Source organism: Mesoplodon densirostris, chromosome 14 (assembly GCF_025265405.1).
Source record: "Mesoplodon densirostris isolate mMesDen1 chromosome 14, mMesDen1 primary haplotype, whole genome shotgun sequence".
NCBI lineage: Eukaryota > Metazoa > Chordata > Mammalia > Artiodactyla > Ziphiidae > Mesoplodon > Mesoplodon densirostris.
The window spans coordinates 31388874-31414257 of NC_082674.1; the positions used below are offsets into that span (position 1 = coordinate 31388874).

The following is a 25384-nucleotide window of genomic DNA, read 5'->3' on the forward strand; positions in this document are numbered from 1 at the left end:
AATCTGTATGGCACACTTGGATCTGGAGGAAGCCAGAGGCTTGTACAAACATTTCTCTATTTGAGGATTTAGGGACCCACAAAGAGAGACATCCCCTAATGACTTTTGGGGGTCTAGCATACTAAAAGCAGGAGGGTATGGATGGTGGTATAGAAAGAGAAGTATCTCTAAAAACTCATTTTAAAGTAATCCTATATACAATAACAGAAGTAATCACATGAAACCAAATGGATTACACGAAACAGACTTTTCTGGAAGGATGCTTTAAGGTTCTTCCAGCCCTCGACTGCTAGAATAAACTTATACATCACTACAAACTTTCAATTCAGGGAGCCAGACACAGTGACAGAATAAGGCCTTACAAGTAAAGTCAGGTCATAGCTCAGGGGAGATCCTACACCAGCCCTCAGAGCCTCTGACTGCTGTAATCCATCATTCCAAATCCCGCCTCCACAACACCCCATCAATGACTTACATACCTTCTGGAATTTGATTTGAAAGAAACGAATTACTTGGAATCACTGGTTTACGACAGACAGGATTATTTATTCTGGTCCCAGAGGATACTGGCAGAAAGTTCACAGGAGGGACACTGTACTTGTGATGGGTATATGTTAGTAACTTGGCTATTTCTGATTCTTCCTCTAAAAGGGTTATCAAAGAATATACAACAGGTTCTGAAGCTTCTGCAAATGTCAAGGCCTTGCCATAAAGGAACTCAGAAATATGTAAACGACAAGCCAGAGGTAGATTCTCATTGGTGGAATAAAATGCCACAAGGGGAGCTTGGTAGGGGTATTTGTGGTCTTTAGAAAATCGAATTTCAAGTTCGTATAAAAAAGATGCATCTTCGTCAGCATTTAGATGGGAATCATCTACACTTCTTTCTGCTCTTCCAACAGTTTGATTTGGGGGCACTTCATGTTTAAATTTGCACTTTGATCCAAATTTGCAATTTCCTTTGCGGTAAAATTTACAGATTTCAAGTGACATCTCCCGTATATTTTTGGTACTTTCCTTTTGCTTGGATTTGCAGAATTTACTCGTCAAATACCCCAGTTCTAATCCAATGGTCCAGACTCTGTTCTGAATTCTTTCTATAAATTTTTCTCCACAGATTGACTTGAGAGCAAAGGCCTCTTCCTGTCGCTGTTCCACACACTCATCCAAGCTTATACGCGTAATGGCCTCAGAGATCTTCATCCTCTCTCCAAATGTCTCTGAAAAGCACTGGGTGAGCAGATGTTCCAGGGATGCCCCCACGTCTCCACTGCAAATTCTCAGGGCTACCTGACAGTGCTCGGTGTTGAAACCATACCTGTCAAATGAGAAGCATGACAAAAAAGACTGAGTAATATCAAACCTCAAAAGAGAAATTCATTTAAATACATATATGGGAAGGCATAACTATACATAGGCAGGGTTTGTGTCTTGAAAAAGTGTACCTGATAATACTAACTCCTCCTTCATCTCCTTATCCTAAAAGAGAGGACACTGGGCATATCAGGTACCGCTGGAACGCACACAACACAAAAGTATTCGAGGAGTGGTAGGTGCATTTATAATACACTTTCAGTTTCCTTCAATTTTCCCATAAATGATGAAAGCAAACCTGGAAAGCTTTTGCACTGCAAATGCTGAGACTGTAAATTCTGGATGATGAGGCTCCACCAGGCCTGAACCAGCACCTTCCAAAGGATCTGAGTCCGGAACAAGGGAAGCTTCTCGTCCAGCTGACCAGTATTGCTCATCATCATAATCAGGCTCATCATCTTCTTCCTCCCCAGAAACACCTCTTCTGGCAAAGTAACATTTTCATATGTTAATTTCTACTTACCTCAAAGAAAAATTTAGTAAGAGTCTAAGAATTTAATTCAAGGAACCAAAGGACAGAGAATCCTGACCACTTTTCAGTCACTGATTTAACTTTTTATTGACCTACTAATTTATATCTCGGCAAGTAACAGAATTTATTACCTGCCAGGTACTATGTTAAATGTTTTATATGTACTATCTCTTTGAAAATCTTCCCAATAACCCAGCCAGATTGGAATCTCTGGTTTTTTTTTTTCAGATGATCAACTAAAATTTAAGAGAAGATTATAAAGGTTATAAAGTAAAGAGCAACTAGAGATTTTAACCAAGGTAGTCTGACCCAGAGTCTGCGTTCTTAACTACAGAAGCCTTGGCTATCCTCTCTCTCTTCTCACTTATAAAAACCATCGCTATTTTTTTTTGCTTTGCTGCATAACCACCTTTCCTAAGTTTAAGACCGATAAGCGATTTGTAGATAGGATGGAAATTGAGCTGTTCAGGACTGACTGTTGATTAATTCTGGCAATGGAAAGGATTAACCTCTCCAACTGAAATCACAAAGCAAAATAGCCAAAAGTCTAAAACAATCTTTCTCTTAGGCAGATGGTCATGAGACGTGTAATTATAAGACTTCATCTGATCAACTCAATATTTGCTCCTAGAACAATGCTTCTACTTGTTCACTACAAGGTTTTATTTGAAAGGTTATCAATAAAGCAACTACTGAATCCATATTAGCACTGTCCTAGAAAAAGTAAAGATGAAAAGGCTATCTGTACCACTGCTCACAGATACTGCAAAACAAACTCACTCTAAAACTGTTGCTGAATAATTATTCTTGTATTTCTCTTGGCTCACTTTCAACTAGTTATACAGTCACTACAGGATCAGTGCTGATACAGTATTCCAAAGACACACAGGACCCTCACACTGCCAATGCATCTTCCTCAATATAGTAATTTACTGAAATAAAATAATTTACTCAGATCCAGCATCCGCATCTTGTTCTTGCAGGTCTCGGAGAAGAGCTTTCACTTTTTCTTGATTCTCAGAAGTCATATGCAGAGTCTGAAGGGGCGCTTTGGCTTCAGGCTTCCATTTGGGGTGTGCGTCCCCTTTTCTCATGCTACTGTTACTAGGTCTGCAAAGGGCACAAGAACAAAATTACACATTTATCCGTGAGCAGAACTTTTACACTCTCCTCAGGGTCCCCAAATATATATAACATGACTGGACTGTCAAATACCCTACAAAAGATGACAATGAATGTGAAGAGATCCTCTATTTTCTACAGTATTTACCAGACTTCATTAAATTGAAACTGCTGGAGAAAAACCTGATTCGATGCTTCATCATTAAATCTGGCTTCACTAACTCAAGAGTCCTCTGGAGAAAGTAATGCTATGATGACTCCTTCTGCACTAGTGGATGATCAAAAGAAATGTGCTACATACAAAGAGTACACATTTCATTCTATTTGAGGTACTTGATCTGAAAACAACTGAGAGTCCTATCTTGTGAATATTAGGCCCTATTTTTTTTTTTTTTTTTTTTTTTGCGGTATGCGGGCCTCTCACTGTTGTGGCCTCTCCTGTTGCGGAGCACAGGCTCTGGACGCGCAGGCTCAGCGGCCATGGCTCATGGGCCCAGCCGCTCCGCGGCATGTGGGATCCTCCTGGACCGGGGCATAAACCCCTGTCCCCTGCATCGGCAGGTGGACTCTCAACCACTGCGCCACCAGGGAAGCCCTAGGCCCTATTTTTGAAATATTTACTTAAATTATTATTTCCTGATTACAAAAATCATAATAATACATGTTCACTGTAGAAAAGTAGAGAACCAAGAAAAAAACAGAAGTCATCTTAAATCACATTCTTTTTCACATACAGTTTTTATAAAATTGTACAGCACATATAATCTTTTATAATTTGCTTTATTTCCTTATCAAAATAAAACTGTCATTTCCCCCAAATTAAATATTTTCCTACAACTTAACTTAAATGGTTACACATACATATAGAGGTACTAGAATTTATTTAACCAATCTTTCATTTTTGGAATTTAGATTTTTTTAGGGATACTTTTTAGTATTTAAAACAATAATCAGCTCTAACATTTAACTTTACTCACTAAATTTTTTTTTCACTTGACATGTTTCATTATAAATTTTCACAAATCTAGGAAAATGGCAGAAACTTTCTCTGCATTGAAAATCCAACATATTATTGAGACTTTGAAAAGAACCACACACTTACACTCGCAAAACTGGGTAGCAAAGGAGAAAATAGAATAGACTGTGGTTTTTAACCACTTAGTTGCAACCTCTGAAAAGAAACATTAGCCCAAATTCATCATTTCCCCTTTTGGTTTCAAAAAATTTTAAATCTACAGAAATTAACACCATTTACCAAGATTCACCAATTGTTAACAAGTGCCATACTTAAATGCACACACACATTTATGCCCTTTTCTTCTTATTTCTCTCTCTACACACACATATATGCATATATATATGCTCCCTCATATAGGTACATGCATGCTCTGCTGAACCATCTGAATTTAAGTTGCAGGCATCACATTCACTCTTAAATACTTCAGCATGTTATTTCCTAAGAACAGAGACATACTTTTATATAACCACAATACTCTTATCACTCACAAGATATTTTATATTGATATCATCTAATATATAATCCATATTCAAAGTTCCTAACTGCCTCAATCATGTCTTCTACAGATTTTCTGATTGAGTATCTAGTTTAAAATGACATTTAGTTATCTGTTTTTCAAACTCCTTTAATTTAGAATAGTTCCCCCACCTATTTCCTGGCATTGACTTTTTTGAAGCACTTAGGCTAGCTGTCTTGTAGAATTCTATTTGGACTTGTCTGTTTCCTCATGATTAGAGAAAAAAAAAGGGGGGCGGGTAGGGGGAGAACTTCCATATGCTCCTATCTCATCTACCTCTTATTTGTAAACCCCTATACTTTACCTTCCTTCCAGTTCCTAAGGATGAACCATCCTCGATCCTAAAGTCAGTCCCTCTGTATACTGTATACACAATCTCTTTAACCTCCTCAAGGAAATCATTCCAGCACTTATCCCCCCCTCTGCATCATAAGATCATCAGTTCTTCATTCTCCTTTGGATCATTTCCATCAGCGTACAGACATGCTATATAACATCTACCATCTTAAAAAAAAAATCTTCCCTTTGACTGCATATCCCTCTCAAGCTATTGTCCTATCTCTCCTCCCTCCCCTGCCCTTTAGAGCAAAACTCCCTCAAAGGGTTATCTAAATCATTGTCTTTGTCACCACTTTCTTTCCTCTTCTCTCTGAAACACACTCCAATAGGGTTTTCTCCACACTAAGTATACTAAACCAAACAGCTCTCGTCAAGGTTACCCGTGCTATCCACATTGCCAAATCCAGTGGACAATTGTCAGAACACATTTTTCTTTTTTCTTTATATTGGCTGTGCCACGCAGCTTGTGGCACCTTAGTTCCCGACCAGGGATTGAACCTGGGGCCACAGCAGTGAAAGTCCTAGCCACTGGACCACCAGGGAACTCCCGGAACACATTTTTCTTGACTTATTAGAAGCATTTTTTATACAACTTGCGTATTCCCTTTAAGTATCCAATCCAATCTGATTGGATACTTCCCTTGAAAACACCTTAATTCCTTGACTTCCAGAAATAAGCTTAGTTTTCCTCCTACTTCACTGGCAACTCCTCAATCTACTTTGTCACATTTTCCTAATCTCTCTCAGTTCTAAAGCCTAGAGTGCTCCAGGGCTCCTCTTCTCTATATCCTATCTCATCCAGTCCCATAGCCTTAAAGCACATTTATTCCTAGAGGACTCATACATTTACTTCTCTAGCCTAGATCTTGTTCTTGAACTCCAGACTTATATATTAAACTGACTATGAAATTGCCACTTGGAGTGTACCTTCTAACTGGTCTTCCTGCTTCCAACCCATGTCCCCCTGTAGTCTATTCTCCACAGAGCACACTGAGGCAGGGCCACTGAATATGGGTGCACAGACTATACACTATGCAAAGGGTCCTAAAGTAGGGAAGGAGGGGACAGCAAAAGCTAAAATCCAGTCTATGCTCTGCTTGCCAAGACATCCATCCTGGAGCTATAACTGCCCAAAGAAAGGGGCACCATTTTCTAATTCACATGAAGGGATATACTGAATAGCAGTAACTCTGGCTAGAGTGATTGATGTCACACACACTTGCCTCAAACCCTTCAATGGCTTCCCATTTTACTCAAAGCAAAGCCAAAGTCCTTATAATGGCCTTTTGGGCCATGGCATGTGACTTGGCTCAGTCCAGTTCAAGATGCTGACAAACCTCACAGCTGGTGCTTGAAAGACAGAATTATGGGGCCTGAAAGAAGCATTTCAGGTAGATAAGGTGTATTTGAACATGTGATGACTGATATATACAGAACAGATGTTTTTGCTTTCCTTGATCTTTCCTGGTGGTAGCAGGGGTGAACTTTTGAGAAGGTGCCAAATAGCTGTGAGAACGTATGTCTGCCCCATTGAGAATGTCTGTAGAATTCAATTCCATTATTTAAAATAGTTTTTCTACTGACCAGCCCCAGCCTGAAGCTTGACACAATAACTAGACTAGCTATTCTACAGCTATCCTAAGACAACTTTCTCAACTGTGCTTTAATTTTCAAAGGTTATTTTAAAATCCCATTCTTTGAACTATTCTAAACTATTCTAAAGATTGTACATTCCAAAGTATCCTTTTAAAAACTTGGTTTTATGTGCTTACGATTGTTTTAATGATTATATCTGACCCCTTTGACAGAAAACAGATCAATGGATTCCTAAGGATCAGGGAGGAGTGTGTTGCAAAGGGCATGGGGGAGTTTTGAAGAACTGTTTATGGCGATGATTGCATTTGTCAAATTTTAGGTTGAGTTTTACTGAACGTAAATTACACTTCAATGAACATGACTTTTAAAACTTAAAACAAAAACAAACAAAATCCTTATAATGGCCTATAACATCCTATACAGTATAGTCTCTCGAATCTAACTGCCTATCACGTCTTACCCATCCACACTAGCCACATGGCTTCCTTGCCATCTCCTAAATCTTCCAAGCACACTCCTGCCTTAGGAACTGTGCACCTGCTGTTCCCTCTGCCTTGAACGTTCTTCCCTTAGGTAGCTTCACAGCTTATCCATCACTTCTTTCTTGTCCTGGCTCAAACGACACATCATTAGAGAAGTCTTCTCTGATCACTCCGTAGAAAACAGCAACCAGCAATCTATTTCAGTATTTTCTATCCCTTTATCCTTTATTTTTCTCCATAGCACTTACCATCTGACCTATTATTATACCTTTGTTTATGGTCTTTATACCTCAAACCTCCCTCTATGAAGACAAGGACAATATTCTATTCATCACTGTAATCCTGGTTCCTAAAACAGTGCCTGGTGCATGGTAGGCACTGAGTAAATATTTCCTGCATGAATGAATGTCTAAGACTCTAAGAACCTATAAAGTCAGTGTTTTCAGAAAGAATGGAACTGCATCTAACTCAGCATTTAGGTTCTTAAGTCGGCAGCTAAGGTGAAAGTATAGTTTTACTATACTTTAGAATAGTAAAGTATATTTACTATGCTTTAATTTTACTATATTTTACTACACTTTAGAATAAGATTATTCTGGAAGATTCCTTTAAAAAGTGTCAAGTTTGAGACTGATATATTATCTCTCAGTATGTCCAAAATGACCATTTTTCATTTAGAATGGAAAAAAAATGTAGATTCTCTGGTTGCATACCAGGTGAAATATTTGATTATGGTAGAGACCATGTATAAGAAATATATATTTAAACATTAATATCACATACTCAGTACATCAAGAGGCTTAAGCTACAAAAAGCACTTGGAAACTGAGACTGTCTGAGGGATGAGCACATTCCTCTCCCGTGTCCTGCTCACTACAGAGCCCAGATTCATTCTGCGGCAAGTTTAACTACTTACATACTATTTGTTCTTCTTTTTCTTTTTTTCCTGAATGCATACAGTTGAATTCATTTAAGTTAAAAGCATGTATGATGCAGCTGAACTTCAGCACTCACCTATATTTCTTTCTAAGTAATATTTAGTTGAGAATTATTCCCACAAAAGAGTGTGTGTATGTATGTGTATATATACACAGCTCTAAAGAAGTCTCTCCATCTCTAAAAATTCAAGTAAACAGCTTTAAGTGCAATTTGAGAAACAATGAGAATTTTATATTTATACTGCATAACATGCAGTAGTAAAATCTTTACTTTCATTAAACATGCATTAGAATTATCAGAATTTATTCACTAATTAAAAGTTGAACATGAGAAAAGCCTGGGTATGATATCTACCACTGGTTATCACATGAAGCTCCAGTAAATATTTGGTTGATCTGGTTGGAAAATAGATAATTCATCAACTAGACAGATGGAGTATAGCCAGATCTCATTTGGGGACCTTCAAACTACAATGCCTAAGAAATACTTAAAATAATTTTCATCACTTTCACCATTTCTAATATTTACTTTCCTAGTAATGCTGATTACAATAACAATATTATACACAATTCACAGTGTCATGTGGAAGTTAAAGTTAACTTCAGATTTCAAAGCACCGCCCCCACCCCCGGCCCAACAAAAGGTGTTATTTGCCAACATGCCTTTAGAAAAGGTTACAAAGAGGGGGCTTTAAAACAAGAGGTAGATAACTTGGCCAGAATTACTTGGCATTTTCCCCCTTTGTCTTAGTCATCTGTTGTCCATAGATCAGGAATTGATACTGTTTTCACATTTGAATATTCAAAGAGTATAATGACCTGGATGAATGCCTTGACTCACTGAAGATACAAAAGTCATCGCCATCATCCCAAATTCTACTTGAGGCCTTTCTATTGCCACCAATGCCACCGCCACCGCTGCCGCCCCCATGAGATTTACTAGCATGACTTCTGCCTCCTCTTCCTCCTCTGGAAGACCCCTTTCCACCTCCTTTCCCTGGCTTGCCTTTTCTTCTTACTGAAGAACTCATTTTCACCTGCAAGAGAAAAAAGTAATACAGACATTATAAAAATCAGACAAGGATAATAATCCTTTGTTTGTCAAAGTTATGGAAATAGCCTATTTTAAAGAAAAAAAGGAAAATGCATACTTTAAAAGGGCCAGTTTAGGAGAAGCATGGATAAACTGCTTCACAAAAGATTTACAAGCATATCCCCCTCAGAATTAATATTTAGTGAGCTTCTCTGACACAGATTTCTTAACCAGGATGTGCATCAGAAACACATGGAGAAGTTTCAAATCGTACATAGGGTGTGTAGGGTGCAATGCTACATTCTGATCTGGTTAGGTCTTGTATAGGGTTTAAAAAACTCTAGTTGAGAAGAGATGTTTTCATGTATTTAATACATAATTTGATAAGTAAAATTTATATTTACATATACACTTGCAGAAACACAGCCCTAGCTCAGAGACTTTGCCTGGGGGAAGTAAAACTGTAGAGTTTTGTATGCGATCAAAGTTAAGATGTTATCAGCTTAAAATAGAATGTTACAACTAAAAGATGTTTTATGTCAGTCTCACGGTAAAAATACAAAACAAAACAAATTACACAGCAAAAATCTATAGTAGATACATAAAAGATAATGAGGAAGGAATCAAAGCCTACCACTACAGAAAATCATCAAATCACAAAGGAAGACAGCACGAGAGAAAGAAAGAAGCAAAGGATCTATAAAACACCCAGGAAACAGCAATCAAAATGGCAATAGTAAGCCCTTACCTATCAATAATTACTTTAAATGTAAATGGACTAAATTCTCCTATCGAAATACACAGAGTAGCCGAATGGATTAAAAAAACAAAACTCGGGACTTCCCTGGTGGTGCGGTGGTTAAGAATCCACCTGCCAATGCAGGGGACACAGGTTCGAGCCCTGGTCTGGGAAGCTTCCACATGCCGTGGAACAACTAAGCCCATGTGCCACAACTACTGAGCCTGTGCTCTAGAGCCCGCAAGCCACAACTACTGAGCCTGTATGCTACAACTACTGAAGCCCTCGTGTCTAGAGCCTGTGCTCCGCAACAAGAGAAGCCACCGCTATGAGAAGCCCATGCACCACAACAAAGAGTAGACCCTGCTCACCGCAACTAGAGGAAGCCTGCATGCAGCAACAAAGACCCAATGCAGCCAAGGATAAATAAAAATAAATTTTAAAAAGTTAAAAAAAAAAGACTCAACTACATGCTGCCTACAACAGAATCACTTCAGCTTTAAAGAAACACATAGACTGAAACTGAAGGTATGTAAAAGACAGTAAATGCACATGGAAACCAAAAGACAGCAGGGGGGCTTCCCTGGTGGCACAGTGGTTGAGGGTCTGCCTACCGATGCAGGGGACGCAGGTTCATGCCCCAGTCCGGGAGGATCCCATGTGCCACGGAGCGGCTGGGCCCGTGGGCCATGGCCACTGAGCCTGTGCATCTGGAGCCTGTGCTCCGAAGTGGGAGGGGCCACAGCAGTGAGAGGCCCGCGTACCACAAAAAAAAAAAAAAAAAAAAAGACAGCAAGGGTAGCTATGCTTAGACAAAATAGACTTTAAGTCAAATACTGTAAAAAGAGACAAAGAAGATCATCATATAACGATAAAGGGGTCAATTCATCAAGGGAATCTAACAATTGTAAGTATTTATGCTCCCAACATCAGAGCACCTAAATATATAAAGCAAATATTAACATAATTGAGAGAGAAATAGACAGCAACACAAAAATAATAAGGGACTTTAATACCACACATTCAACAATGGTCAGATCATCCAGAAAGGAAAATCAGTAAAGAAATATTGGACTTGAACTATAATTTAAGCCAAGTGGACCTAAATGACATATACAGAACATTCCATTCAAAGCAGGAGACTACATTTTCTTCTCAAATGCACATCGAATATTCTCCAGGATAGATCATATCTTGGGCTATAAAACAAGTCTTGATGAACTTAAGAAGACTGAAATCAGATCAAGCATCTTTTCTAACCACAATGGTATGAAACTAGAAATCAATAACAGAAAGAAAACTGGAAAACTCATAAATATGTGGACATTAAATAACATGCTCGGGCTTCCCTGGTGGCGCGGTGGTTGGGAGTCCACCTGCCGATGCAGGGGACACGGGTTCGTGCCCCAGTCCGGGAAGATCCCACATGCCGCAGAGCGGCTGTGCTTGTGAGCCATGGCTGCTGAGCCTGCGCGTCCGGAGCCTGTGCTCCGCAACGGAAGAGGCCACAACAGTGAGAGGCCCGTGTACCACAAAAAAAAAAAAAAAAAAAGTAATTAAATAACATGCTCCTGAACAACCAACGGGTCAAAGACAAAATCAAGACGGAAATTTTAAAATATCTTCAAACAGGGCTTCCCTGGTGGCGCAGTGGTTGAGAGTCCGCCTGCCGATGCAGGGGACACGGGTTCGTGCCCCGGTCTGGGAGGATCCCACATGCCGCGGAGCGGCTGGGCGCGTGGGCCATGGCCGCTGAGCCTGCGCACCTGGAGCCTGTGCTCCGCAACGGGAGAGGCCACAACAGTGAGAGGCCCGCGTACCACAAAAAAAATAATAATAATAAAATAAAATAAAATAAAGTAAAATAAAATATCTTCAAACAATTGAAAGTGGAAACACAACATACCAAAACTTATGGGATGCAGCAAAAGGAGTTCTAAGAGGACAGTTTAGAGCAATAAATGCCTACATTACGAAAAAGAAAAGATTTCAAATAAACAATCTAAATTTACACCCCAAGGAACCAGAAAAAAGAACAAACTAAGCCCAAACTAAGCCAAACTAACCACACCCAAACTAAGTCCAAAGTTAGTAGTATGCAAAATAGGAGCACCAGAAGGATAGGGAGGAGAGAGAGAGAGAAAAGAGCAGAAAAAATGTTAAAAGAAATAACAGCAGAAGACTTCTCAAATTTATTGAAAGACAATAACCTACACAGCCAGGAAGCTTTAAGGAGTCCAGGTAGGATACACCCATAGATCCCTAAACAGACACAGTATGTAAAAATGCTGAAAGTTAAAGACAAGGAGAAATCTTGAAAGCATTTAGAGAAAAACAACTTGACACTTACAGATATAAACCCAGTAAGATTAACAGTTGACTTTCTGGCAGAAACGAGGGAGGCCAGAGGACAGTGACATAATACAGTCAAAGGACTTAAAGAAAAGAACTGTCAACCAATAATCCTATATCCAGAAAAGCTACCTTTCAAGAATGAAGGTGAAATTAAAAGTTTCTCAGATAAAAGCAGAGAATTTGTTGACAGCAGACCTGCTTTACAAAAAAATACTAAAGGAAGCTCATCAAGCTAAAGCAAGGGACCCTAGATGATAATTTGAATCCACACAAAAAACAAGGAGCACCAATAAAGGTAACTGTGTAATTCCAAAAATCCCAAAAAACAAAAACCCCCTCCCCTCAAAACCAACAAAACAGTGTAAATGTATATTTTTCTCCTTTCTTCACATAACCGATTTAAAAAGCAATTGTATAAAATAATATGTATATAATGTAATATTGGACCTGTGATGTACAGAAATGTAATATATTTGCCAATAACAGAACAAAGCAGATCAGTGGGAGCATAGTTGTATTGGGTTAAGAAAATGACTACAGATGATAAAGTAATAAGTGTAACAATGTACAGCTGGGGAAGCAACCTAAGTGTCCATTGACAGATGAACGGATAAAGAAGATGTGGTAATATATACACAATGGAATATTACTCAGCCATAAAAAAGAATGAAATAATTCTATTAGCAACAACATGGATGGACCTAGAGATTATCATACTAAGTGAAGTAAGTCAGACAGAGAAAGACAAATATCATACGATATTGCTTTATAAGGAATCTAAAAAAAATGATACAAATGAACTTATTTACAAAACAGAAATGGACTCACAGACATAAAAAATAAACTTATGCTTACCAAAGGGGGAAGGGGGGAGGGGTAAATTAGGAGTTTTGGATTAAAATATACACACTACTATATATAAAATAGATAAGCAATAAGGACCTATTGTATAGCACAGGCAACTATACTCAGTATCTAATAACCTATAATGGAAAAAAATCTTAAAAAGAATATAAACACACACACACACACACACACGTATAACTAAATCACTTTGCTGTACACCTGAAACTAACACAACATTTTAAATCAACTACATTTCAATAAAAAAATAGAAAAGAATGTACAGTTGCATTTGTAATATTAATAGATGTAATATGTATAACAATAATACTGCAAAAAGGAGGGGAAAGGAATACAGCTGTATGAGAGTAAAATTTCAATACACTACTAAAATTGAGCTAGTATAAATGTGAAGCTGATTCTGATATGTCAAGATGTACAAGATAAACCCTTGGGCAGTCACTAAAAAACAAATCAAAAACTCAAAAAAATATCGTGAAAAATATCATTAAAGAAATTAAAATACTGAATTATAAAATGTTCATTTAATGATAATGCAAAAGAAAGCAGTAAAGTAGGAACAGAGAAACAAAATAGACAAGAGACATAGACAACAAAAAGTAGAAGGGTAAATGTAAATTCCACTATACCAATAACATTAAATGTGAATGGACTGAACAATTCAATCAAAAGACATTATCAGACTGTATAAAAACAAGAACCAACTATATGCTATCACTTTAAATTCAAAGATACAAATAAATGAAAAGTAAAAGGATGGAAAAAGACAAATCATGCAAACAGCAACCACAAGAAAGCTGGAGTGACTATGCTAATATCAGACGAAATAGACTTTAAAGCAAAAAATGTTGTTAGAGAGCTTCCCTGGTGGCGCAGTGGTTGAGAGTCCGCCTGCCGATGCAGGGGACACGGGTTCTTGCCCCAGTCCGGGAAGATCCCACATGCCGCGGAGCGGCTGGGCCAATGAACCATGGCTGCTGAGCCTATGCGTCCGGAGCCTGTGCTCCACAACAGGAGAGGCCACAACAGCAAGAAGCCCGCGTAATGCAAAAAAAAAAAAAAAAAAGTTAGAGATAAAGAAGAACATTTCATAATGATAAAGAGAGTCAATCCATGAGGAAGATATTAACAATTACAAATATACTGCACCTAATAACACAGTACCAGAATACATAAAGCAGCAACTGACAGAAATGAACAGAGAGGACTTCCATGGTGGCACAGTGGGTAAGAATCCACCTGCCAATGCAGGGGACACGGGTTTGAGCCCTGGCCCAGGAAGATCCCACATGCCACGGAGCAACTAAGCCTGTGCACCACAACTACTGAGCCTCCATGCCACAACTACTGAAGCCCGTGTACCCCAGAGCCCACGCGGCGCAACTACTGAGCCCATGGACCTCAACTACTGAAGCCCGCAAGCTCTAGGGCCTACATGCTACAACTACTGAAGCCTGTGCACCTAGAGCCTATGCTCCGCAACAAGAGAAGCCACTGCAATGAGAAGCCCATGCACTGCAATGAAGAGTAACCCCTGCTCGCTGCAACAAGAGAAAGCCTGCGCGCAGCAATGAAGACCCAGTGCAGCCAAAAAAGAAAAAAGAAATGGACAGAGAAATAGACAATGCATAACAGTAGGAAACTTCAATACCCACTTTCAACAATGGTAAAGAACAACTATTGTAAGTCCCCTACATACGAACGAGTTCTGTTCTGAGAGCTCATTCATAAGTCCAATTTGTTCATAAGTCCAACAAAGTTAGCCTAGGTACCCAACTAACACAATCGGCTATATACTGCTGCTTTTATGCTTGCTTCTGGACATCCTGGGCTTGAAATAAAGATACTGTACTGCTGTACTCTATACAGTACTGTACTGTAAAGTACATAAAAGCACAACTACTTGTAGAGGATGCACACATGTGACGATGTTCGCCAGACACGTGAGCTAACTTATGTGATTGGACATGCAAACACATGTTCACATCTTTAAAACTTCACAACTTGAAGCTTCGTATGTAGGGGACTTACTGTAGACAGAAGAGCAATAAAGAAATAGAAGACTTGAAACACAGTATAAACCAACTAGACCTAAGAGACATCTATAGAACACTCTACCCAATAAAAATATACATTTTCCTTATGTGTATAAGGAAACTTTTCCAGGATAGACCATATGCTAGGCTATAATAAAAACCTCAATAAATTTTAAAAGACAGAAATGATACAAAGTATGTTTTGTAACCACAGTGGAATGAAATTTGAAATCAAGAGCAGGGAAATATCTGGAAAACTCACAAACATGTAGAAATTAAACTAGGTCTCTTGATAGTTTTTTCTTCAAAATCCTTCACAATTATTCGTATTTATTGTTTCTTTTATGTTTATCTTCCCGCCTCCCCAAAAGCTCTCTGAAGGCAAGGATTATGTCTATTTTGATTACCAATGTACCTCTAACACAGTGTCTGGCATATAGAAGAAATTCAATATGTATTTGAAGAATGGCTGAAGGTTGAATAAATGACTGATATGAGAATGGAGATTCATTCATTTATTTATTCATTCCACAAATATTTATTAAGCACTTATTATGTGCCAAGTCCTAGGGGTATAACAGCAGAGACAACAAAAATTCCTGCCTCATGAAGCTTATCTTCTAGAGAGTAAGACAGACAATAACTAAATACATAATATCAGTTAAGTGCTATGAAGAAAATGAAAAACTCTGAGAGTGTTATTTTAGATAGAGCAGTCGAGTTAGAGTGGTCATCTTTCTGAGGTCATATTGAGCAGACACCTGAACATTCAGAAAATGAGTCATGAAATATTTGTGAAAAGTACATTGTAAGCAGAAGCAATAGTAGGTGAAAAGGGGCCAAGTCCAGCACATCTTCAATGCACTGGGCTGGATGAAGAGTAAGGAGTCTGGTGGGTCTGCAATATAGTGAGCAAACGAGATGAGGTCAGAAAGTAGACGGCCATGTAGGTCCTGGGAAGAACTTTGAATTTTATTCTAAGTATAATAGAAAGTCACTAGAGAGCAGAGGCAAAAGCTTGGTACGACTGACTTAGGTTTTAAAACAATTACTCTAAAAAGGGAACCCTCCTACACTGTTGGTGGGAATGTAAATTGGTAGAGCCACTATGGAGAACAGCATGGAGGTTCCTTAAAAAACTAAAAATAGAGCTACCATATGATCCCGCAATCCCACTCCTGGGCATATATCCATAGAAAAACATGGTTAGAAAGGATACAGGCACCCCAATGTTCACTGCAGCACTGTTTGCAATAGCCAAGACATGAAAGCAACTTAAGTGTCTATCGACAGATGAATGGATAAAGAAGATGTGGTACACATATATAATGGAATATTACTCAGCCATTAAAAAGAATGAAATACTGTAGGGGACTCCCCTGGTGGTCCAGTGGTTAAGACTCCGTGCTCCTAACACAGGGGACCCAAGTTCAATCCCTGGTCAGGGAACTAGATCCTGCACGCCGCAACTAAGAGCCCACGTGCTGCAACTAAAAGAGCCCACATGTCAGAGCTAAAGACCCCACATGCCGCAACTAAAGATTCCACATGCTGCAACGAAGATCCCACATGCTACAACTAAGACCCGGCGCAGCCAAATAAATAAATATTAAAAAAGAAAGAAAGAAAGAATGAAATAATGCCATTTGCGGCAACATGGATGGACCTGGAGATTATCATACTAAGTGAAGTCAGACAGAGAAAGACAAATATATGATATGGCTTATATGCGGAATCTTAAAAAAAAATAGATACAAATGAACTTATTTACAAAACAGAAACAGTCTCACAGACTTAGAGAACATCGCAGATTTAGAGAACAAACTTACGGTTACCAGGAGGGAAGGGTGGCGGGGAGGGATAGACTGGGAGCTTGGGATTGACATATACACACTGCTGTATTTAAAATAGATAACCAGGGACTTCCTGGCGGTCCAGTGGTTGAGACTTCACCTTCCAATGCAGGGGGTGTGGGTTCAATACCTGGTTGGGGAGCTAAGATCTCACATGCCTTGCAGCCAAAAAATCAAAACATAAAACAGAAGCAATATTGTAACAAATTCAATAAAGACTTTAAAAATGGTCCATATCAATAAAATCTTTAAAAAATAAAATAAGATAAAATAGGTAACCAACAAGGACTTACTGTATCGCACAGGGAACTCTGCTCAATATTCTGTAATAACCTAAATGGGAAAAGAATTTGAAAAAGAATAGATACATGTGTGTATATATATATATATATATATATATATATATATATATATCTGAATCACTTTGCTGTACACCTGAAACTAACACAACATTGTCAATCAAATATACTCCAATAGAAAATAAAATTTTTTTAAAAATTCAGATTTACATTAAAATTATCTAGAAAAAAGTAAAAAAAAAAAATTGCTCTGTTTTGTGAAGAATAAAAAGTCTTTAGGGAGGTGAGGAGAACCAGGAGGCCAGTTAGAAACTACTGCAGTTGTTCAGTCTGCAGATAAAAAACAAAACAAAACAAACAAACAAAAACACAGTGAGATGGACTAGGGTGGGAGCAAGTGGAGCTGAAAAGTGGCCATAGATTCTCAATGTATTTTAACAGTAAATGAATTAGATGCAAGGTATGAGAAAGAAGTGTCTAGAATTACTGTAAGATTTTAGGGCCTAGATTAACTAGGTGAACAGGGGTCCTGTGCTCAGCCATGTGATCAAAATGGGAATAGTGGGGACGAAAAGATACGGGGAGTGTCACAAGTTCAGAATGAATGTTACATCTGAGATGTCTTCTAGATATTCAAATGGAGATATGTAGAAGGTATTAATAGTTGGAAATACAAGTCTGCATTGAGGGGAAAGGTAAGATTTTTCATTTACTTCTCTAAAACTCCTATAAGTTAAATATTATTTTCTATATTTTATAGCGGAGGAAACTAGAGAACAGATAAATTACATGACTTGCCTAATGTCACCAACTATAGAAGCAAAGTCTGGAGCCAGGGTTTGAAACAATACATTCAACTCCAAAGATGAAATTCTTTCCCCCATATTTCCCTCTTACCCCCCAAACATGTACTTTGTATCTTCAATTCAAAACTTAGTGTTGGGACTTCCCTGGTGGTCCAGTGATTAAGAATCCACCTTCCAATGCAGGGCACATGGGTTCGATCCCCGATCAGGGAACTAAGATCCCACATGCCACGGGGCAACTAAGCCCACGTGCCACAACTACTGACCCCGCGCACTGCAACGAAATATCCCGCGTGCCACAACTAAGACCCGACGCAGCTAAATAAATAAATAAAACAAGGAAACAAAACAAAAAAACAAAACTTACTGTTAAGCCAGCCCCCCCCCTTAATTTGTGCCTGGGTCTTAATTTGTAAAGGTGACTGAGTGCTGACGCAGAGAGATCAATACCACTGAAAGAAAAGTTTAATGTTACTTACAACTCCCCTAGAAAGGAGAGGCATGCCATGCCACGGTGGGCCACAGGGGGAAGCACCAGTGTCAGGAGGAGGCAGAAAGGAACAAGAGTAAGGCATAGGCTGTAGCCTTTCTTGGGTTTTCCACGGGAAAAGCAAGGCAGGGCAGGATAATCAGTTTAGGATTGGCTAGTTTGAGTAATTCCCACAGACTCTGAGGCATAGGGTACCTGGCCCCAAATTGATTTAGGGCAGGGGAACTACTAGCTTGGTGGTTAGACAAAGGAGGTGGTTGGTGCAGGACTGGTTGTTTTGCATACGAAAGCCGTGTTCACAGGTTAATTGTTAATTAGCTAGCTCTGGGAATGGCAGTTTCTTTCCGGCCAGGTAGGCCCACAAGAAGCCAAAACATCATAAATCCATTTAGTCTGGGAAGATTCCAACTATCTTTGTTCACCGTGGACACAGGAACCTAAGTTTGGCTGGAAGAGTATCCTTTGTTTAACATCCAAGTTTGGCTCCCAGGAACAGAATCACCAAGCTGGGCGCTGAAAACTGACCACAAACCATTCCCCTCCCAGGCAAATCTCTGACTCACCCCGTATATCCAGCTCCTTGCAGATACCCAGACCTGGTACCTTTCTTCCAGCATACATCGCAGGAAATCCTCTCCCCAAATAGCCACCCATTGGAGATGGAGACAGAGACAGGAAACGAAACCTGAGCCCCTCCAATCCCACCCTTTATCCGGCTCCGAGCCTGAATTCAGCTCCCCCGCCTCCAGCCTGAGCGTGGACAGCCTCAGCTGCCGACCCCCGCCGGGCCCGGTCTCAGGGCCTGGGATCCTAAAGCTCCAGACTCACCGGCCCCAGCCAGACAGGCTGTATCCCACCGGGCCGGGAGGCTCCTCAGACCCTGACCACTCCGGGAGAGGGAGTCGGTAGAAGGGTCCGCACACTGACTACTGGGCCGACGCGCAGACCACGCACACTGAAATACATCCCTCATACGCGGCAGGGGAGGCCGCCCCGGGCTCACAGCGCTGCTTCCCGGGGCGTCTGTTAGGACGCGGCGCCCACCGAGACCTCACCTGGAGCGGCTCCGCAGCGGCCCAGCTGCAGCGGCCCAGCCCTGGCGCCTTCTGATTGGCTCAACCTCGGGCCCTTGCCTATTCGCTTCCGGGTGAGAGGTGCCTGGTCGCCCTAGCAACCAAGTCGCAGTCTGCGCTGAGCTACTGCTTCTTTCCCTCCAGGTCACAGAGCTGGCGGCCCAGGGGGAATCGCAGAGTCCAGAAAATCTCTCCAGCACCCCTGTGTCAAGTGAGTGTCCCATCCTCCCAACGCCCTTTTAAGTAGAGCTCGCACTGAGCCAGAGCTCGGGCCCTGGCAACTCCGGTACAGGTGTGACATATTACCTGAGCGTGGTGGGATGGGGACGCGGAGAACCCGTGCTGTGAGAATCTGGAGACCTGGATTCTAGCTCTCATTCGGCCGTCGATTCGCTGTTGTGACACCTTGGGGAAGTGCCAACGTCTCTGGTTTCAGTTTCCTCTCTGTTGCCAGTCTCGATCTCTTAGGTTCCCTCCCTCTAGCTCTAACAGTCCAAAGTTTCGGATGTGGAACCATTTAAGGGCAATTGAAACAGTTCGGTTTCTTGTATGATCACGTTTAGTGCTCTGCTTAGTAAGCCTTTAACGATTGCTTCCCAAGTGCCACTCATTCACTAAACTTTCAGTTCCTACCAGTAAGTACTAAGCACTGAGCTGGACACTAGGGTGGGAAAAGAGATAACTAATCCGTGATCCTGACCCAGAGGAGTGGAGTGTGAGAAGGGACTCCGGCACAAAAGCGTTATTTTAATAGGGCCCTAAGTACGACATTAGGGATAGACCTCCTGGGGGCTCCTGGAGGCGTCTGGGGGTGAGGGGAGATGTGAAACGCCTTGTCAGGTGGTATCTCTGTTTTCCTTTACACCTCTTTCTGGGAAAAATTTTCAACCTTGTGTTCCAGTTCACTAATTTACTTTTCAACGGTATTCATTCTGCTATTCAGCCCTTCTAAAGAGGTTTATTTCAACAATTACATTATTCATTTCCTAGATTGCTAATTATTTTTTCATAAGCATCCGCTCCTGTCTCAAGGCTGCTATACCCTCCCTTTCTCTCTGACGATGTTTAAGTCTTCTGCCTATTGTGTTATTAACTCTGTTTCCTCAGAGGGGATGAGCTTCCAGCCTTTCTCAACTGGCACTCATTAATCTTTCAATTAAAAAGATCAGTTCTCTTGTCCCACCCACAGAGATTCTGATTCAGCTGTGTGGAAGGGCGTAGGAACTTGTAAAGCATCCCAGATGATTCTAATGGATGGCCACACTTTGAGTAACATTCTAGTAGACTATTGTCCTAGAAGTTATAGTTTACCTATCTTCACATACGTTTTCTTCAGTATTGGCAAAAATTAGTTTCTAATGTTTTAGTCCACTAAATGTCCCAGGGCTCTGAGGCATAGATTCCACCCCTCCCCCACCCCCAGGCCTGCGGTTGTCTTTGTCCTTTTTTCACCTGGTCTCCATTCCAATCTCATTCTGTTTGGACCCCACTCCCTCCCCCACCCCTTCTCACTTACTATCTTTCTTTTCTATTTCCTTCCACTGCCAAATCAGAGATTGCTCACTCTACCTTGCCTCTGTGGGACAATCAATAGATCATATACCCAAGAGAAATAAAAACATATGTCCAAACAAAAAATTATACATGAATGTTCATAGCATTATTCATAACAGCCCAAACTGGAAACAACCCAACTGGCCATCAACTGATGAATAGATAAACAAAATGCGTTATTTTTGAGGCATGGACTATTCGGCAATAAAAAGTGGTGAAATACTGATACAGGCTACAACATGGATGAACCTTGAAGCTAAGTAAAAGAAGCTAATCACAAAGGACCACATATTGTATGATTCCATTTCTATGAACTATCTAGAATACCTTGAAGCTAAGTAAAAGAAGCTAATCACAAAGGACCACATATTGTATGATTCCATTTCTACGAACTATCTAGAATACACCAGTACATAGAGACAGACAGTAGATTAGTGGTTGCCAGGGGTTGGGTGAGTTTTAGGGTAATGGAGAGTAACTGCTAATATGTACAGGATTTCTTTTGGGGGTGATTAAAATATTGAAAAATTAGATTGTGGTGACAGTTGCACAACTCTGAGTATGCTAAAAAATGAATTTTGTATACTTTTAAAGGGTAACTTTGGTGGTATGTGAATTATATATTAATAAAGCTGTTATAATAAACAAGTAAAAATTGATCATCTAGACAAAATCATTTATTTCCCCAGGACCCTACACTAGACTATGGAAATGCCAAGTAATCATGATATGCTTGTGATCATATGAAGTGAGTCTATTTGGTTAGCTCTTAAAGCAAATATGTTATAGGTCTTATGATGTAAAAATATTTAAGCTTATGCGACTTTTCTGAAATCTTTTAAAACAGCTCCAGAAGTATTTAAGATAAACTTTATATTTCCAAATGGAGACAAGTATGGTAAGCATACATTTCAATTACCTTTTTCTATGCAGACTAAAATTAAATAGCTTAAGGGTACAAAACTGAGACTGTTACACTTTATAAAACTACTACTGAGATATTAACTCCATTAAATAAAATAACATAGAAATACTAATGGAGGAACAGATTTTAAATCTAAACTCTAATGTTAAGTATAGACAGTGTGCCTTGGAAAGCTATGGGAGGGCCATAGCCATATGTCAACCTTCTGGGCCCTTGAGTGTCAATGATTACAAGACCTAGGTCCACAGAGCTCCTCATCTCTGGTCTCATCAATTTCAGTGCTAGGAAGCCAAAGAGACCCATAGGGGATGCAGTTCTGATTAAGCCTGAACATAAACATTTTATTATTACTTAGTTAAACAAGGTTCCCTTTTATAATCTTCAGTATTTCTCTCTTGTTTAGATGGGGATTGTACAAGAACATCTTCTGGAATCTTGGAGAGAAATGGCATAGGTATTTATACCACTCCTAATGGGATTGTCTACAAAGGAAGCTGGAAAGATGACAAGGTATTATTGTTGTTTTGAGCATTGACAGTGGATAAGTAACTCTGTTGGTTAAATGATTCCAGGCATTTCACCATTAATCAAAAGACACATATGAGTAGACCATGCAATAAAAATAAAAAATGATTATATTTAACATATATGAACATAAGAATAGTATTAAACTCATGCAGAGAGCTAATTATCATCATCTATCTTATTTCCTATTCATTGAGCAAAGTGAACTCATTACATAGTTTTCTCATTGAATCTTCATAGCAGCCTCATGAGTCAGATACCATTAATGTTCCTATTTTACAATTGAGGGAAATCAGGCTCAGATTTCTTGCCCAGCTAGTTAAGTGATGAAACAAAAATGTGTTCTCGGGTCTGCCTGAATACAAATTTTTGTTCTTAACAACTTCTTTGTGCCATTTCTGGGCTAACTAAACTGGTTGTCCTTTAAGCTTTTGGATATAGTCAAGGTATCTTGAGGACTCCTGTTATTATCATCATGGACCCCCAAGATGTTCAAGTGCCCCAGATCAGAAACATTGACTTGGTGAGCTTCACAGAGAGATATATACAAAGGACAGTGATAAAATGTTATCTTATTTTTGTGAAAATAAAGGATGATACGATGATAGATTAAATAATAACAAAGTAGATGATAGACATATGTGTACATTTTTGAAATGTTCTAGGGAACTGAAGATTAGTTACTGAGGTAATTTCCTTTGTTACAAACAGATGAATGGTTTTGGAAGACTTGAGCATTTTTCAGGAGCAGTATATGAAGGACACTTTAAGGACAATATGTTTCATGGACTGGGGACTTATACATTCCCAACTGGGGCAAAGTACACTGGAAATTTCAATGAAAATAGGTAAGTTTAAAATAAAATGTCATTGTAGTTCTAAAAGAGTCTTTTCAGGCACATTCGCTTAAAAACTTAGTTAATGCTAAATTTCTTTTGTAATGTATTTAGTTAAAATATATTTATAATATATTTTGGAAAATTTGTGTTATATGTTGGGGAAAAAAACTGTTATAAGAGCGGCTAAGGCCATCATGAGGCTCCAAAAGAAAATGTCATTCTTGGTGATAATCTATTAGACTTTTCATTTATTTCCTCTTAACTTCTGTTCCTATAGAACTTTTTGCAGTCATATTGGAAATGGAAAGCTTGTTGCAATTATTGAGAAAATTTAGGCCAAAAATTATTTTCACTTGAAATATCTTGATCAACTTTTTTTTTAGTTTTAAATTTTATTTTTTTCTTCCAGTTTGAGATATAATTGACATACACCACTGTATAAATTCAAGGTATACAGCATAATGATTCGACTTACATACATCGTGAAGTGATTACCGCAATAAATTTAGTGAACATTCATCATCTCACATTGACACAAAATAAAGAAAAAAATAGTTTTCCTTGTGATGAGAACTAAGGATTTTCTCTCTTAACAACTTTTACATATAACATACATCAGTGTTAATTATATTTATCATGTTGTACATCACATCCCTAGTACTTTATTTATCTTGTAACTGGAAGTTTGTACCTTTTGACCACCTTCCTCCAAATCCCTACCCCTACCCTCCACCATGTATCTTCACAAGCTTAATCCTCACACCAAATACCATGCCGTGTCATCCAGAGGTTCATGGTTCATTTATAACTACCCCTTTATTATTTCCAGAATTGAAACTGCAACCTAATTGTTATGAAGTGGTTGATACATATTGAGGAGGGTAGAAAGTGTTCACCTATTCTGATGCCAAGTCTGTGATGACAACATGTAAACTTTTCCCACTGATGTTGATAAAGGGAGAAAACTCTAACCCATGGGATAAAGGTCTGTTTGGTTATGTGAAGTGCATTTTCACCACTCCGAAGAGTCCAGAAAACATAGAGTCCAGCATAGAGCATAGCACCTCAAACATAGTTGAAGGTCAATAAACATTTGTTGAATAAATGAATGAACTAATTAAGCCAGATAACCAATAAAAACTTTTCACTTTTTGACTGTTTTGGTCTAAACTAAGCATATGTAATCCTAAAATCTTAGGCACCAAAATTTGTATAATGACAATATTTGTTTGGAATAGTAATTTCTTTTTTTGTTTGTAGGATATGAAAGCAGGATGTCAGGTTTTAGACCAAAATTTGATAGTGGAAAGATATAATTCTTCAGACATAGTATATAATATACTGGACAATCATATCTGGACCGTAAATTTTTGGTCTTGGTTAATGAACACACTTATTTTTTTACTATTGCAGGGTGGAAGGTGAAGGACAATATACTGATATCCAAGGACTAGAATGGTGTGGTAACTTTCATTTCACAGCTGCTCCAGGCCTGAGGCTAAAGCTCCACATGTAGATATTCTGCATTAAAGTTTTAATGTGGTAATTGCAGCTTTTAGTTGTAAGGAAAACAACTAAATGTCATCTGCAGTAACTTCATACACTACCTATATATTGTAATTTTGCCAATAAAACCACTCATTTATGCTTTTTTGAACTTTCTTTTGATCATCTTATAATTAGTTTAAAATAAATTATGTAGGGACTGCCCTGGTGGTCCAGTGGTTAAGACTCCGTGCTTCCACTACAGGGAGCCCAGGTTCGATACCTGGTCTGGGAACTAAGATCCTGCATGCCACACGGTGTGGCCAAAAAAGGGTAGGGGGGGAGAAAGAAAAGAAATGAACGTGATTCAATTGAGAGTTTCCTCATTTTACGAAAAACTATGCAGATCTTGACAAAGTCAATTTCCAATCCTGTGCCTGAGTTTTGTCATCTTTAAAAAGTATATCTGGGCTTCCCTAGTGGTGCAGTGGTTAAGAATCCACCTGCCAACGCAGGGGACAAGGGTTTGAGCCCTGGTCTGGGAAAATCCCACATGCCGCGGAGCATCTAAGCTCGTGCACCCCAACTACTGAGCCTTCGCTCTAGAGCTCGTGAGCCACAACTACTGAAGCCCGCGCACCTAGAGCCCG

General features: G+C 39.3%; 2 protein-coding genes across 8 annotated transcripts in view; one reads left to right on the top strand and one right to left on the bottom strand.

Moving 5' to 3' along the window:
- Positions 1–19463, bottom strand: part of DHX57 (DExH-box helicase 57) — a 62245-nt gene extending 42782 nt beyond the window's left edge. Inside the window, exons 1-5 of one of the 7 annotated variants that reach the window (XM_060117019.1) lie at positions 19389–19463; positions 8678–8895; positions 2798–2956; positions 1613–1798; positions 480–1318 (exon numbers count right to left, since the gene is read on the bottom strand). In XM_060117019.1, coding sequence (XP_059973002.1) covers positions 480–1318; positions 1613–1798; positions 2798–2956; positions 8678–8889 — 1396 coding nt within the window. In that variant the 5' untranslated portion in view covers positions 8890–8895; positions 19389–19463. Of the gene's footprint in view, positions 1–479; positions 1319–1612; positions 1799–2797; positions 2957–8677; positions 8896–17031; positions 17072–18896; positions 18976–19161; positions 19366–19388 lie in introns of those variants that run through there. The other 6 variants (XM_060117024.1, XM_060117022.1, XM_060117020.1 and 3 more) reach the window with 6 other exon arrangements.
- Positions 19464–19487: 24 nt separating this feature from the next.
- On the top strand, positions 19488–24906 carry MORN2 (MORN repeat containing 2; the record flags this gene model as incomplete). Its single annotated transcript, XM_060116941.1, has 5 exons — positions 19488–19617; positions 21808–21858; positions 22289–22395; positions 23122–23258; positions 24663–24906. Coding segments are annotated over 5 exons (528 nt in total), but the record flags the coding sequence as incomplete, so codon positions are not given.
- Between the last annotated feature and the right edge of the window lie 478 nt (positions 24907–25384).